At 33.8% G+C, this 18,297-nt stretch overlaps 1 protein-coding gene across 6 annotated transcripts in view; it reads right to left on the minus strand.

Annotated features, from left to right (window-relative positions):
* Nucleotides 1–13,874: 13,874 nt before the first annotated feature.
* LOC145283728 (uncharacterized) overlaps nucleotides 13,875–18,297 on the minus strand; it is a 252,063-nt gene continuing 247,640 nt past the window's right edge. For all 6 annotated transcript variants that reach the window (XM_080132782.1, XM_080132784.1, XM_080132783.1 and 3 more), the window contains one exon: nucleotides 13,875–14,072. In XM_080132782.1, coding sequence (XP_079988908.1) covers nucleotides 13,965–14,072 — 108 coding nt within the window. In that variant the 3' untranslated portion in view covers nucleotides 13,875–13,964. The remainder of the gene's footprint in view (nucleotides 14,073–18,297) is intronic.

Below are 18,297 nucleotides of genomic sequence, written 5' to 3' on the forward strand. Positions count from 1 at the left end.
TTTCGCTTAACTTAATGACTTAATGAGGTAAACTTTGACTGCGGGATAGTATTTCATTTACTGCGGAACGCTTTTTTTATTTTTATTTTACCAAGATGTTGGGGGAGGGGCTTGTCTGATATAAGGAAAATATTTCCACATTGATCAAAGCTGATTGCTTTCGGACATTTCCGGTGACAGCCGGAAAAATACCACCAGAATTAGTGTCGCTTTTATTATAGCAAAAAGCCTAATCCACATGCGGCGAGCAACAAATGTTGAATATTTATCTTCCTGAAGTCAAGCAAATTAAATAGACAGTCGTTAACTCGGAGATATTATGATTTCTATGTGATATAAAAAGTTTTAAGAAGTTGCGAGCCGACCGAGCGCTTCTCTGAAAAAAGCCTTTCTTGGACATACACAAAAAGCGAACATACATACACACATTTTCGCTTATATATATAGACTAGCGGGGGGGGGGTACCCGGCGTTGCCCGAGTGTTTGTAGGTGTATGTGGTCGGGCGGGGGTGGGTGGTGTTAATGAAAACCTAAGAATAAGCGGTAAAAAAAACAAAAAAAAAAAACAGAAAAACGAACGTTAAAACTTATCTGAAAAATAAAGCAGGGGGTACCCGGGCGGTGGGTAATCAAAACATCGAAAAAAAAAAACTAACGTAAAGCAAATGAACGATGTTAAATGTAAAACAGAAAAACGAACGTTAAAACTTCTGAAAAAAAAAAAAAAAACACATGAAAAATGGCTTAAATAAGCCTGTTTCAATATTAAAATTTTAAAAATCGGTGGGTACCTGGGTGTTTTTAAGCGAAGTAAAAAAACAAAAAAAAAAACAGAAAAACAAACGTTACGTGGGAAATGGCTTCAATAACCCTGCTTCAATATTAAAATTTTAAAAATCGAAAAAAAAAGACATCTCACACCACGATTCGAACCCAAAACGTTTAGATAATGACCCAACGCTCTAACTAACTGAGCTAACACGACTTACATGAAATTTTGTCAGTTCTTCAAATATTTAAATTAAATCAGTTCATGACATCGTCTGACGCATGCGTAGAACCGATCTCGTCATGAGAGGACGATTTTTGCTGACCCCCCCCCCCCGTAGAAAAGCGCTGATTTCAGGGTGAGAAAATTAACGTTTTTGGCTAATTTTTCGATATTTGTCGGGCGAAGGATGGGACTTTCATATGAGACCAAGTTTGTCAATTTTTGTTCAGTCTGTCGAAAGGTTTTAGCAGACATACAAACACACATACATATATACATTTTCACTTTTATATATATAGACTAGTGGGGGTACCCGGCATTGCCCGGGTGTTTCGAGGTGTGTGTTCTCTCAAATTAGAAAGAAACCGGGGGGGGGGGGGGGTAAAAAGTTTTGGTAAGTTGGTAGGATCGAACCCGAAGCCCTGAGGCGAAGTTAGAAAATAAAATGTGAAAAAAACATGAACCATTAACCATTCGACCAGCCAGAATGAGTTACTGAAAGATGTTTGAATTTATTTAAGTAAGAACAAAATTGACAGGTGCCCGCACGACGACGTAAGCAATAGCTATTCAGCAGTTAACATTTTCTGCGGGACAGTTTTTAATGAGGTCAATGACCCGGTTTGTTTGTTTTTACCTAACTTTGGGGAAAAACAACTCCCCCCGTTTATTAGGGGAGTGTGGAAAGCAACCATCTGATATGACGACGGTATGCTGACATTAACCAAACGTTACATCGCTTTCTAGAGACCATTGGCGCCAGTGATTCGAATCGAGTTTTACTTTTTTTATACCGAAAAACGAAAGTAACATGCGGCGATCCCAAAATGCCGAATATTTAACGTTTCAGAGTCGGGCAAATTAAATAGACGGGCGACCTCCGTTCGTAACTCGTAGATATTATGATTTCGACATGATATAAAAAGTTTTAAAAATGAGCGACGGCTTCAAGAAGCCACCGAAAGAAATCCTTTTGCAGACATACAGAAGAAGCGAACACACATACATACATACACACATACATACATTTTCGCTTTTATATTTATAGATGAATTTCTTGTGGTCACTAACTCCCCACCACCACCCACTCGCACCATACTCTTTAACTACCACGAACAAACCAGCAGGTCTGCTAGCTTCTCTCTCTCTCTCTCTCTCTCTCTCTCTCTCTCTCTCTTCCTTCTTTTCGAGATGACCCCAGGAAGACAGGGTCGTGGTCTTCAGAGATAAGTTAAACAATTTAACTATAACTGTTGAAATCTATTTTTGTCTTAATACTGCCTACATTTGTGTATTATATATATATATATATATATATATATATATATATATATATATATATATATTGTTTATTTATTTATTTTTCTTATTGCAGTTTTGACTTTAAACTCGAAACATCTTAATTTTACTTATCTTGTTTTGCTATTTCTCTGGTTTTAAATCTTTTTTGTCAAATATGCCTGGTACTACTCTAGACCAGTCCGTAAATGAGATTCTCCAATCTAAAAACATAAGCCGACTTCACATATTGGAACTTAATTATAAGGTGGAGCTCGAAGGTTCTAACTCGAGGTATAAAAAAAAAAAAAAAAAAACTTCCACAAATTAATATGGGAGGGGAAACTATCTTCAAGGAGGGGTGACTAAACTGGGAATGGAGCAAAGGACTTATACTAAGTAGAATTAATAAGTTCCTCTTACCTTTTTTTTTTTTTTAATGGAGAGTAGATAATGCAATGGATGTGTTATCGGCAGCTCCAGTAACTCTCGCTTCTCCTTTTTTGTCCTTCAGTCCTCATTTCCAATGAGTGATGTTTCTGACAAAGAGTGAAGAAAAAGCTGCTTCCCAGGTCGGTAGTACTTCGTGAACAGTAGTCTGATATGTCGGAAATTTTCTGTCTCTATGTCTATCCTTGCGGCCATGTCACTAGTAAGGATGCTGGAGGTAAACCTTTTCATCTGGGTTGACGTTAACCGCCTGATAGTCAGGGACCCGAACCTTGGATTAACCACTAAGGAGACTGTCCTATCAGCAGGTGCAAAGTACTGGGGCTGCTGTATTGCCATTTGGTGAATGGATTCTGGACCATGCAGTATCTCTGGTGGGGCCTCTTGATGCCATACTAGTGGGTAATTGTTACGGCTTTACCTTATCATGTGCTACAAACAAACAAAAAAAAATTTCCCGTCTTTTCTCTCTTACTTTCCCTCTCTATCCTACTCTAACCAAGTATGCTGACTTGTTCCACAAATCCCAAAATCCTCAACATGAAATATGTCCAAAAAAAAAAATACAAATAAACCTAGAACCCTATCCTCCAACGTAGACCCCTACTACCATGTCACCAATATCAAGCCAGAACTTAACTTGTCTGTACACGTCAGTGGTACATTAAGGATTCTACATAAGTAGCGATTAAGTTTGCTAGTGTAACTTTTGACAACGGTCACATTGAGTTCATGATAAACACGGGCCCCAAAGTAATATAAAGTTGTTATTTTTTCCTAATTACCGTAAAAACACATGTTAAATATATATATATATACATATTAGTGATGGGATAATTTCCATATATTTCTTGATTCTGATACAATTACCAATTTCGTATTAAATTCCCGATTCTGATACAATTACCGATTCTGATTTCCATTCTTTATAAATCTCTATATATTTAACTATAACATTGGTATTTTTCCTGCCGATTACCATAAAAACACACATTAAATGTGTGTATACTTTCTCAAACGTAAAATCACACTAAATATAGATTTTGATTTTACTGGTAGTTTAAAATCGATAAATATTTATTATTTTATTATAACTACAAGCAGAGAAAGATTTTGGTTTAAAGAAAATCAAATAAAAAAAGATAAATAAAGGAATTATTTTTGGTATCAGAAAATAGGCAGAATTTTTTCCGAGTTGAATTCTGCCTTCTTCAAACTGTAGAACAAATGCCTGCCGAATTGTGCTTCCTAGATAACAATTCGAAAATTGCCTATCTAGTACTAGCAGGGGAAGAGGGCTTTGCCCGGTTCTAAAATACGCTTAAATATGATATTTTAATTTGTCCAGATTTCGTATATATTATTATAGAGTCGTGATTTCAAAAGTAAAAAAAAAAAGTATTTAGGTGCCATCAGTTAGAATCGAAACCAAAACTGTAGCATTCAAAGCTGGTGACGTTACCACTGCACCAACGTGACACACATATAAACTGATTAAAAATTAAATAGCGCTGTTCTGCGACTTTTAGTTTTGGAGGAGATAGAGTTTGAAAATATGGAGACAGACAAACAGACAGACATATAGCCGTTTATATATTAGACTAGTGTTCAAAAATTCTAGTGAAAGAACTGACTTGCAAAATTATTGCCCCTATCAGTCTCCTCCAGCTTTTCACTAAAATCTTTGAGTCACTAATCAATTTAGCGTTAGTCCACCAGTTTGTTAATGTTAAACTTCTTTCTGACCATCAGTATGGACTTAGATAAGCCTATTCAGCTGCTGATATATAACAGTCATCTCTAAATACATATACCATATACTGGACAAGGCAGATGAAGTTAATGTGGCACAACTTGATATATCAAGGTCTGGCATGAAGGCTTGGTTAGTCAGCTAACATACTTCCTAACTTCCGGTGTGGCTGCTACTGGAAGCAGTGACAAAGCAAATCGGTTCCTTTGCTATTTTTCTTTCCCGCCTATATCTCCCCTGTGCATGTACTCCCGTTTTATTATCTTTTTCCAATAATAAAAAAAAAAAAATCTTTTTTCGACTTTATTTCAATTAAGAATTATTGCAATTAGTTTTATTTTTCTTAGAAGAATTATTGAAAACACTTTTTGTACTCTTTTTTTTTTCTTTAAAAGAATTATTGTAATATTCCCAAAATAGTTTTTAAAACTTTTTTTTAAAGTGTTTTCAATAATTCTTGCATGCATCTGGGCTTGTAAAAGACAACACTTATGGTCATACTCGTTTATGAATAGACTAGCCTGGGTGCCCGGTGTTACCTGGGTGTTTGTAGGTGAAAAAAAAAATTGGTAGTAGGCAGGCAGGCAGGCTCGAACCTGTGACGCAAAGGCGGAAAAGAAAATGAAAGAAAACCTGACGTCTTACCGCTACTCCATGACGTGACTAGAAGTGTAAAGCGTTCAAATTTAACATAGTCGATCAAAAAGATGACTTGCAGAAATGGTGTTGCTTTTAAACCTCACATGAAGGTCGTTTTTAATGTGGGGGAAAAGCAGCTCCTCCAAAAAAGGGGGGCACTTTGGCAGTATCCAAATGAATAGTATGACGGATTTCCCCTACATTGACCAAGGACAAATTCCAGAACAGATACTCCTCGGCTGGAAGGTCAGGTGCTAGATTTCGTTTGATTAGTTTCGCTTTATTTATACAAAAAAGACAAACACTTGAAACAAGATTTTTAAAAACTCAATCACAGATAGAGGCGATGTCCGTTTGTGAATCTGAGATATTACATGTAGATAAGATTAGATAAGGTGATGCGATTTCACGATGTCGAATTGGTACTTTAATTGTTTTACTCACCCAACAGTCAAATTGTTATTAAACAAATATACAGAGTGTTCAAGACACGTTTGATAATTTTTTTCGTCGTCGTTGTCGTCACCATCATCATCATCATCATCATCATGATGCTGGAATGTATTGAACGGCCTTTAGAAATTAATCTCCAAACTAATCTGTCTCTGATCACATCTTTATTTATCATCTTTTTGTTTGTCCATACCTATCATGTGTGAGTTTGCATGTTACAGTGTATGTGAATGGGCATGACGATGTGTGTATGTTAATGTGCCTGTTTCACTAGTGAAAGGGTGTGTGCACGAACTGTGTATATGCTTCTATGAGTATAATTTAATTTGAATGTAGAGACTAGCACACATGAACTACAGGCACAGAGTGGACATACAGAAACTGCTACAGACGTAAAACAAAAAAGGAACACCGCATGAAATCATGAAAACTGAAATTGTATAATTGTAAGTTAACTCACCTGCACCCAAGCCTTCAGCCCCCCCCCCTCTGAACAGGCGCCACACCAAGTAAGTGAGGGTCAAGGAAGATAAAAAGATTGAGGAGAGAGAGATGGATGAGTGCAATGAGGACTGTGACCTTGGGGAGTTATATTGCCATCCAAATTTCAGTGAAAACCAATGGTTGTTGACAATGAGGAATCAATGGTAAGCAGCTGTGGCGATAACACAAATTCATATGTAAAGGTTATCGAAAGAGGTGAAAAGTACTGGAAATCTGGAGAGACTTGTTACCACTGATGATAACCTATGTGAGAACTAATAAGTAAAATAAATAAATAAATAAATAAATAAAATAAAAAAATAATAATATATTTTAATTATTATTATTATACTAATAAGGGCACTAATTTGTCTATTCCACATTAGTATGCTCGAAGTGAAATATTTAAGTTCCTATATATATATATATATATATATATATATATATATATATATATATATGTCATAAAAATATATATGGCAATTAAGCTACACAGAATTAAAACAGATTTTAATATTTTTTAGGGTATTCATTATGATTATCATATTGTAAACTAAACCACGTATAAAATGAGATTCGCGGTTACATGGAACTTAACAAAAACTTTTTAAATATATTATTTGGGTTTGTATTACTATACACATAGATTCGAAAAAGTTGTCAAAAAACAAATATATAACAAATAAATGTTATCAAAGGCAAGATAAGTTACTTTTCTACCAAACTGGATATATTTTTCGTGTTTTTATTCAATGTAACATGTTTATTCATCTCGAAAAACATACAGTGTTTACCGATGTATTCGAAAATGCAAGATGGCGCCTCACTCCCTCTTTAATACGGTAAGTTTGGAAAAAAGTGTTATAAATATAAAAAAACTAGACACAATACTATTAAAAACCCGCCGAATATATGTCAACCTATGTCACGGTAACATATATTGAGCGAGTTTTTAACAGTATTTTATCCGGTTTTTTTATTTATAACAACTTTTCCTAAACTTACCGTGTTAAAGAAAGTCAGACGCCATCTTGAATTTTCGAATACATCGGTAAACACTGTATGTTTTTCGAGCTGAATAAACATGTTACATTGAATAAAAACACGAAAAATATATCCAGTTTGGTAGAAAAGTAACTTATCTTGCCTTTGATAACATTTATTTGTTATATATTTGATTTTTGACAACTTTTTCGAATCTATGTGTACAGTAATACAAACCCTATTATTTTAGTCCATATATATTTCTGTGGAAATATTCTTTATTCATTTATATTTCCTTTTCATATAAACCGATCCTTATTTAACAAGTTGTAGTTATTTTAGTCTATGATAGTTATCTCCCTTTCAAAGGGGAATAACTCGCACGGACTAATTTTGTCTAGATTTTATTTTTAACGGTATTAGTTTTCAAAACGTGTCATTCAAAAAATTATTATTTACAACTTGTTTAAATTATAAATGTACAAATTTTGGCAATCGCACAATTTAGCTTACTCGAGTATGGCCTACGTAACTAGAAGACCGTTCCACAAAGTCACGTGACCTGCTGACGTAGAATAAAGTACAATGGGCGATTATTACAAAGATGTGATTTTCTGTTTGGATTCTCAAAGAAATTACAGAGAGATTTAAAAAACTGGTATTGACTGTATTTAGCAATGATGTATATTAACCCCACTCGAGCCATTCTACTTCTTACACTTCATAGGAAATAGACGGTGTGACTGACGAAATTTACACCTCAGCATCCAAAATGAAATTCTTAAACTCGTTTCTGTGTACATATGTCTGCGCATACACATACCAGTTATTATAGGTGCCACCGGGCTGATGAAGAAGAACCTGAAGTCCTACCTAACTAATATTCCTGGTGAACTAAGTGCTAAAGAGATCCAGACAATTGCACTTAAGGGAACAGCGAGGATACTAAAAAGAGCTCTCGGTTGGTTTCAATAAAAAGCAGGGCAATGTTGGCAGCTGGTTTGGCTGCCCCATAACCAACATTACAATCTTCAAAGGAAGAAAATTAAAAAAAAAAATCATCAACCTGAAAGAACAGTTAGAAATGACTGATATACCATACATTACGACCATGTAATCCCTACAGCCACCTACCTTGAAAGTGCTGCTATCAAACCTGGCATCGTTATATGGAATAAGTCAGAGAGAATTACAACCTTGGTTGAAGTGAGTCCCTAATGATGGAACAGAGCTGAAAAGGAGAAACAGACCAAATATCAAGGTTTCATGTATGACATGAAAAGAAACTGGAATCTTAGGGAGATAGGAATAATGCCAGTTATTATAGTTGCCACGGAGCTTATGAAGAAGAACCTGAAGTCCTACCCAACAAATATTCCTGGTGAACCAAGTGCAAAAGAGATCCAGACAATTGCATTTAAGGGAAATACGAGGATAATAAAATGAGCTTCCCTTTTGAACTCTCCTGTGTCGTACGATTGTTTTCATCAAATTCTATTTTTTATTCTGCATAAGTTTTAGTTTCGATTATAACTGAAATAACTCGTTATATATATATACTAGCATGGGTGCCCGGCGTTGCCCGGGTAATTGGAGGTGTATGTTAGGCAATAAAAAAAAAAAAAAAAAAAAGTGGTCAATTTTTTTAAACTTTGACCCCTATTATGACCCCTTAAAATTTATTGTTTTGGGCTCAAATCAAGTTATTAAGTTAGATCCATGTCCAAGGAACTTATATCTAAAATTTCAAGTGTGTAGACCCAAAATTGTCGGAGGAGTTTGGTAGAGTTCTCAAAGGTCAAATCTTTGAACTTTGACCCTTTAATCGCCAAATTTCTGACCAAAAACCGATCACATCAATTTTCCCAAATCTCAGTACTCTATATATCAAATTTCGAGTCTGTAGACTAAAAATTGACAGAGTTATTGTGTAGGGAAATGTACACACGCAGATACACACACACACAAACAGACACTTTCACTTTTATAGATATATAGATAGATATATATATATACTTTTTTCATAAGTTTTGGTTTCAATTCAAGCTGATGTCCCCTGGGGTTCAATGGGGGGGGATAAATACTGAACTTAGTCATTTTTCATGCCTCATTCACTGTGCATTCACGGGGGACCATGCATGTTTCACTGGTTTTATTTTTAAAATCGCAACTTTATAATATATAAAAATCGATAGAACATTAACTCTGTAATAATATATACAAAATCTGCAAGAATTAAAATATCATATTTAAGTGTACTTTACAGCAAAGTTACACCGGGCCTCCCTGCTAGCTTAGAAAAATACTTTTGTCGTTTTAACAAAAGAGCTACAATAATATCAGAGCGTCTCCATTTACGCTGAACATCTACAGAATGCCAACATCAATATATTACATATGAATGAGTCCCCTGTTGAATTTCCACATGTCTCGCTAGTAGTTAATTAATATAGTATCTTTTTGCACAGACATATGCAAATTAGTTAGCTTTACTATTGAGGTGATATATTTATAAGCAGTATCTGGTACAGCTATTATGCAAACTTGTTAGTGTGAGGAATTAACTCAGTTTTCGCATTTATTCATTTAGATTTTGTCTAGATTTTTTCTTAATAAAAGTTAATATTAATGGAAGGGGAAAGGGTATGTTTTACTCACACTCTCATTAGCAGATCCACAACACTTGCTTCATCATCATTAGCAGATCCACAGAACTGGCATCATCATCATTAGCAGATCCACAGCATTTGCATCATCATCATCATTAGCAGATCAACAGAACTGGTATCATCATCATTAGCAGATCCACAGCACTTGCATCATCATCACTAGTAGATCAACAGCACTTGCATCATCATCACTAGCAGATCAACAGCACTGGCATCATCATCACTAGCAGACCCAGAGCGCTGGCATCATCATCATTAGCAGATCCACAGCACTAGCATCATCATCATCATTGTCATGGTTTTTGATCACTCACTCATCATCATCATCGGAGTGGTTTTTGATCACTCCTGATTTCCTTTCACCTTGTTTTGTCCCTGGCTCGGCATGGTCATTTAGGACCCAGTTTCTCTTAGTCGCTCCCGTTGCCTTGGGTTCCATTCTGTCACTTTAGATTTCCCTTTTTTGTTTAGTTGTTCCTATGATGGCGGTGATGTCATTCATTCCAGTTTTCTATCTGATCCAGGTGTTTCATTTTCTCTCACGTAAACTAATGTCGAACATAATGCATTCAAATACATATTGTGCTTTTCAATGCATGCATTATTGTGTATCCATGTTTCATTACATATGTCATAACACTGACATTACATTATCACTTCTCTATTTACAAGATTTATCCTGGTTTGTAGTGCTTACTCTTGCATTTTGTCAAGTGAAATAATTTGGGTTCTTTGATACGACAGAGATGCATGAAAAAGTAAGGTTTCCCTTAGGTTTAAAGGCACAAAGCACTAGATTTCACGTTTACCATTAAACTAGGCCTTGGGTCACTTCTGGCAGCCTCGTAATTCTTGCTTCCTCATTCTGTCTTTTAATCTTCACATTCCAGGAGTGATTTTTCTGACAAAGTAGAATGTATCTACCTAGCACTTATTGTTGGTTAGTTTTTGATTTTAAAATAATATTAAAAAAAATTTTTTTTAATTATTTATATCAAAAGGTTTCATGCCTGGTCTGTAGCGATTTTGATTAAAAAAAAAAAAATGCAATTCTATCCAGAAATTACTTCTATTCGTCAGATTAAAGACAACAAAATCATTTCTGTCTTGATATACAGATGTCGACCTTTTTTGTCTTTTAGTAGTGAATTCAAATTAAATGTCCATTTATCATCGTTACCCTTGAAGATTCTAAAGTGATATTGAAGTCTTTAAGCTGGTGAATAGAAAGTGATTTCTAGTTGGAATGAAAGTTTATAAAAGCAAAAGTCTACTACATAATTTGTTTAAGTTTCCACTGGATTTTGATGAAAATATATTCGAATATAGTTGCTCAGAATGGTGCAGAACTGGAGTCAATGACGACAATTTGTGAAGAGTGCCACGGCTGGTTAGTAATAACCATTCTGTCAAAGAAGAGATATGTTCCAGGCAGAAATTGCTAAAATCTGTTTTGAAGCATCAGGAAGATCAAATTTTAATGAAAGACAAAATATAGAGAAAATCTGATAATAATTTTTGACTTAGAGTAAAGCTAATACATTCCATAAATTACACACACACACACGATATGAAAAGAAACTGGAATCTTAGGGAGATATCAATCATACCAGTTATTATAGTTGCCACAGGACATATGAAGAACCTGAAGTCCTACCTAACTAATATTCCTGGTGAACCAAGTGCAAAAGAGATCCAAACAATTGCACTTAAGGGAACAACGAGGATACTAAAAAGAGCTCTTGGCTGGTTTCAATAAAAAGCAGGGCAATGTTGGTAGCTGGCTTGGCTGCCCCAAATCCAACGATAGAATCTTCAAAGGAAGAAAATTAATATATATATATATATATATATATATATATGATAAATAGCTTGAAATATCGGCATACATATGTGTTTTATTTTTCTAGAATCATGAGTGTCAAAATAACTGTTTCGCTTGTCACATAATTTGAACTTGCATGCAATTAATTAAACACATTTAAATATATTTATTATATTTGTTAAATTCCCAAATTTTATCTGGTGAATTTAACAAAAACTAATTGTATCAAATGTATAAAAAAAAGTAATTTTGATCAATTGTAATTTAAAAAACTAATTTGATCAATTTTAATTAAAAAAAACTAATTTTGATAAAATGTATTTTATAAAAAACTCAACTAATTTTGATTTTTTTTAATTAAAAAAAAAAAAAAAAGATCTAATGACTTCAAATTTTCAAATCAATCTGTCCTATCATGCCTAGTTTTTTTCATTTTCACATAACTTGTTTTTACTATAATTCCTAATATAATGGGCTCATAAAAATTTTGGATCTTGAGTATGACTTTAAAGTAGTGCATCTGATATTTTATAAATCTATAATTATTTAACTATAAGATTGTTATTTTCCTTGATTTTCGTAAAAACACATGTCAACGTCAAAATACACTTGTGAAGGATGATCTATCGATTTTAGATTCACTGGCATTTTAAAATCAATAAATATTTATTATTTTATCATTATTACCAGCAATGGAAGATTTTACTTTAAACGAAATTAAATAAAAAATGACAAAAGAATCGTTTTGGCATTGGAATATAGGCATCAATTTTTCCGATTCCAATACCCCCAAATCATCCGATTTTTCCAATTCCTGGTTCCGATTCTGATTAATCGTCCCAACACTAATTGATTATATATTTGAATTTAAACATTTAAAACTTAAAAAAAAAGAACAAGGCTATAAAAAGCGACTGGAAATTTAATAGGAGATTCATTTTAAAATAGTGTCTGATTTTAATAAGGCTTTTAATTGTTTCAGTGGACAAAAAACTCAAGTGACTAAGGCCTCTTGTACCATTCAATAAAAACAACATACTTAATAGCAAATACATTATTGTACCTTCTGTTGTGAACGCCAACTGTTATATCCTGTTTCAACGGTATATAATAATATGACAAAATACGCCGAGTGGGATGCGTAACAAAAAGAAGGTTTATTAGTACTTCGTAATAATACAAATACAAAATGGCTACTTGCTTTTGAAGTTAGATAATTGTAAACGAAGGTAAAGAAAAAGGAACTTAGTGTGTGAGAGCTAAACGCTCGTCCCTGGGAAGCTTGGTTAACTGGAGTACACTTGTAGAGTGTAAGACGCGAGACTGGTAGGACACAAGGCTGCAGGGCAAGACTGCAAGACTAAAACGTAAGACTAGACTGCAAACAAGACAAGACGCCCCTACCTTAAGTTTGTATCCAGTTCGATACGTAATTATGTCCCTTATAACACCAAGTAATTTAAATAAACAATTAATTATATATATGGGTACTAGAAAACAATACCTTTGAAAGGCCAGGTAGTTATGCAGGTAAGCATCATTAAGGATAAGACATGATTATCTATCATAAGTATTTTCTTTATCCTCTGTGACAAAAGAGATGCGCGCATCAAATACTTTTAACGCAAAATGCTTATTTGAATTTGTATGCATTAAAAAGTAAAAACATGTCTGTAAAAATGAATTTAATGGGAGATTAATCTGAGAATAATGTATGATTGCATAAAGATGTTTAATTTTAAGAAATAAATAGGTTCATATCTATTTAAAAAGTATAACTGTTTATCTGAAATCGAATTACAGTCAGAAACAGGTAGAATATTTTAAAAACCAAATTTATAAGTTGTTCATTCTGTCTAGATCATAAAAAGAAAAATTCCCCCAGTCTAACAAGCTTGTTGGCCGGAATCATATTATCTGAAAGTGAACTCCAATCTCTGGTCCCCCCTCGCCAATCTTTCACGAAAAACACCCGTCTAGCTGAATCCACTGTGAAAAATTTCCCCCACTCTATATCTGTGCCTAAATCAAAACGCAGATTCCATGAACAAAGCTTCTTTCTTAGAACTGCACGCCTGTGGAACTCTGTTCCGTCTGCCTGCTTCCCTCCGGACTACAACTTGGATGTCTTCAAGTCCAATGTTAACAAATTCCTAATGAACCGCCCCCTTAAGTAAACATTTCAGCAAATCTCCCCACTAACGTAATGTACTTGCAATAACCCTTATCCCTGAGTGGCTTCCGCGCCTTGATAAGTGGTGATCACTGTGTAAAAAAAAAAAAAAAGTGAATTACACTTTTTTCTTGTGTAAGGAACATGCAACAAAGATGAAAAACAAAAATGAAACAACTGCAATAAGATTTTTAATTGATTCAATACCAAAAGAAAGAAAAAGATTAATTGTACAGATTGTGTCGCCATTGAAATATTGGTGAAATCAGGAAAATCGATCAAGTGGTATGTTCAGTATGGCAGATTGGTTATTCATCAGCTTAATCTTATTTGTCTTGAAATATTCGACCAGGTTGTTCAATGATTCAAAGCTCTGGAATGAATTAAAACAAAGAAATAAATTAGTTTAACTCCAAAGTTTTAAAATGGATAAAGTTCACCATAGATATTGGGAAATTTTACAGAAAGTCAGAAAAACATTGGTCCCATCATTTTCAAATTTTTTATCACACCTCTTTGAATTTTCAAGTGAAAATTCAAAATGGCGTAATAAAAGATAAAATAAAAGGTAATTGTAACTTATCTTCCAATTTTCGGATTCTGTAATCATGCCCAAATACATTTTATTATCTTTTAATGGATTGATAGTTGCTATTTCTTCTGATAAGTTAAGGGCAGAATAGATTCATTGATTAATATAATAATTAAATGAATGACTTTGCGTCATGTAACAGTTGCTGGCAAGAACTGTGAATGCCAACGTAATTAAAGGAATAAATTGTAAGATGGTCAACATCATGAAATTTGGAATATGGACTTTTGTCATTTGTTTATATATATATATATATATATATATATATATATATATATATATATATATATATATATTTTCTTCTTCTTCGCTCATTTTTCTTAATTAAGTCTCGCCTCGACAGTCGTGTTTTAAATTTCTTCCATTTCTTTTTTACGCACATTTTATCTTTCTTTTAATAATATTATTGGAATTCATGCCCTTTTCCTTGTGCCTATTTGTGAATTATTCCACGGATTTCTGCCTTTTGGATTACTTAGGATCATCTTCCAATTACGCGATTCCCTTGGATTTTACTTGTGGAAATGGAAATTTAACTAACTTTCTTGGATTCTGCATTTTTGGATTTTACCATCATTGGATACTTTACCCTTCACCAGACTATCTATTCACATGAAATCACTTTTTTATTCACCATATTCCCTGTGCTTCACTTTTTATTATCAAGTAAGATCTATAACTTACTTGTAGTTTCATCAAATACTTTTGCAAGCAAAATTCGATCCCGCATTTTGCTAAAACCTACCCTTTGATGAGAAGGAAAGTATTTCTTCGAAACTCTGCGGATTAAGGACTATCTACTTATTTAGTGTTTCCTTTTTAAAATTAAATATGTTTTTAACTCTTTTTCAAAGTGTTTTTTGACATGTTTTATTAACTAATTGTTCTTATATATATATATATATATATATACAAACACACACACACACACACACATGTATATTTTTCCTAAGATTAATATATGCTTATTTATATTTATAGATAAGAATAGTGCTGAAATAAATTACAGTATCTCATTAAAATTGCATCAAACTACATTGAAGCATGCCACGAACCAAAAGAGCATCAGAAATCTAAGAATTTCTGCAAGACAAATCATGGGTTAATATGAAGGTATTCTTAGTCAAAACAAAATAGCAGGAAATCTTTCAATACACCTTTATACTGTTAATAGAATAACTAACACTTGTACAGTTTAATCAATACATTAAAAAATGAAAATATCGAAAAAAGGTTATATCGTACGTATCCGTTTTGGACTGAAGATCTCCGAAAAAAAATTTCATTTAATTTGATCGAGTAGTTTTTTTGTTTTTTTTTTACAGCAGAAAAACATGCTTTTATAAGAGTGCGTTGAAGTCAGCCATTGTGGAAATTTTTAACATGCCACGGGGAGATAACTCCATGTAAAGCGCCGAGACTCCTTCCCCATCTTTATTACTAGATTTTCTTCCTAAAATTCGAACCTTTTGCTCGGTATCATAACAAATTGTTTTTTCGCTGTAAAAAAAAAAAAAAAAAAAAACTATACAGGGTACATATTGATGAGGGGAAGAAGAGACATACATTTTACAGTCTGTGGATTTATTACATATATTGTAGAGAGAAGAGAGGTGGTGATCAGGTCTTAAACACAGAGAAGAGGTGACAGACATTACTTAGATGGAAAGGGGGACAGTTCTTAGATGAGTTATACACAAACCTCTTTATACGAGGGAGACAATGTTCATATAAAGATAATTACATATTACCTTCAATTTGGCAAAAAGATGACACAGGACGACGTTACAAAATATGATGTGTTCTTTTATTACATTCGACCGGTCGCAATGATGTTGTCATCCAGGAGTTCAAAGTCGACTACATGATTAAAACGTCCTTCCTCGCTTCCAAAGGAACCCTCTTCTGACCAATGTCATCTCTGTCTTCTATCGTCGCCTCCAACTCTGTCTCCCGTCTGTCTAATTAATTGAGTGAAATTTTTTTTTTTGAGAACTTCATTCCATAATGAATACGTACAATATAATCTTTTTTCGATATTTTCATTTTTTAATGTCTTGATTGTACAAGTACCGAATAATTGTACAATTCACAAGAGAGGACAAAAAGTGCACAAAACCTCATCCAAGTTGCCCTTGGTCTTCTGAAAGGACCTTTCATCTTGTGAAAAAAAATGTTAAAAAGTATCCTCAGTGCAAAGCCTCTGACATTGCAACAAAAGCTGGTGTCAGTCCCAGAACAGTTGTCAGGTATCTTCACAACCTGGGCTAATATGGTAGAGCTGCAAGAAGGAAACCTCTTGGTTATGATATGGGTGCAATTTGGCCGCTCAGACCTGGTGGCGTGCGAAGGAAACATCAATTCTGCTAAATATGTTTCAATATTACATAAATGACTCCTACCAATATTCTTAAGTGGTCAAATGAATCAAGTTAACTCCCTATTCATGGAAAACGGAGCTCCTTGTCACTCTGCTAGGGCGACACACCATTGGTTGAGTCAAAATAGGATTAATAAATACCCATGGCCAAGTCAGTCCAAGGATATGAACCCAATTGGAAATGTTTGAGGCATATTAGACCGCAGCCTATGCAAAAAGAAAAGGAAGCCATTTTCTAAGCCTCAACTTTCAGCATTATTGCATCAAACGTTGCAGGAAATTCCTTAAGGTGATATTCATCCACTCATCATGCCCAGAAAGATCCTAGCATTAAAAACAGTGAAGGGAATGTCAACCAAGTATTAGTTATTAAATTTGTGGCCATATATTTTTGATTTTGTTCTATAAATTATGTTTATTGAAATAAATTGTTTCTATGGGTGTCTATTCTTTTCTGTCATGTGTGTGTGTGTGTGTGTGTGTGTGTGTATATATATGAATTAGTGATAGGACGATTCCAATATTTTTCCCAATTTCGATACAATTACTGATTCTGTACTAAATTAAAAATTGCGATTCCGATTCTTTATAAATCTCTAAATATTTAACTATATAGTTTTTTTTTTTTTTTTAAATAGACATCGCCACTTATCAAGGCCAAAAGGCCACTCGAGGATAAGGGCTAAAGTGTACAGTAGAAATTTGACAATATGGTAATCATTAGTAAATGGAAATTCGGTAAATTTGTTAACAAGTGGAACGGCTAATCAAGAACTTGTTTACGTTAGACTTGAAGACAACCATATTGTAGTTAGTTGGAAAGCAGGAAAACGGAAGACAATTCCACAGGCGTGCAGTTCTAAGAAAGAAGCTTTGTTCATGGGATCTACATTTAGGTTTAGGCACAGATAAAGTGTGGGGGGGGGAATTATTAATAGTGTTTTCAGCTAAACGAGTGTTTCTTATGAAAGTTTGGCAAGGGGGGGGACCATAGACTGAAGCTCAGTCGAGTACTTGCAACAATCTCTCGCAACATCTCTTCTGTGAGATGGAGGTTGCAGGGAAGAGAAGTTCTATTTTTTCCTTGTTTACCTTAAAAATACACATGGTAAATGTGCAAATATTTTAGTAAACGTAAAAATATACTTGTGGGGGACAATCTATCGATTTTACCATCACTGGTGGTTTAAAATCAATAAATATTCATTATTTTATCATTATTAACAGTAATGGAAGATTTAGCTTTAGACAAAATCAAATAAAAAAAGACAATTAAAAGAATCGTTTTGGCATCGGAAAATCGATACAAATTTTTCCGATTCTGATACCAATTCCGATACGCTCAAATATTCTGATTTTTCTGATTCCCGATTAATTGTCCCAACACAAATATGAATATATATTAGTGTTGGGACAATTAATCGGAATTGAGAATCATAAAATTGGAACATTGCTAATGGAATTGGAAAAAAATGATGCCTATTTTCCAATGCCAAAAACAATTTTTTTAATTACTATTATTATTTTTTGTTTAAAACTTGATTTTCTATTACTGTTGCAAATTATAAAATTATCAATATTTATTGATTTTAAAATATCAGTAATATTACAATCTGTATTTTCCAT

The sequence above is a fragment of the Euprymna scolopes genome, chromosome 8 (genome assembly GCF_053919585.1).
Source record: "Euprymna scolopes isolate OS-2025 chromosome 8, ASM5391958v1, whole genome shotgun sequence".
Taxonomy (NCBI): Eukaryota; Metazoa; Mollusca; class Cephalopoda; order Sepiida; family Sepiolidae; genus Euprymna; species Euprymna scolopes.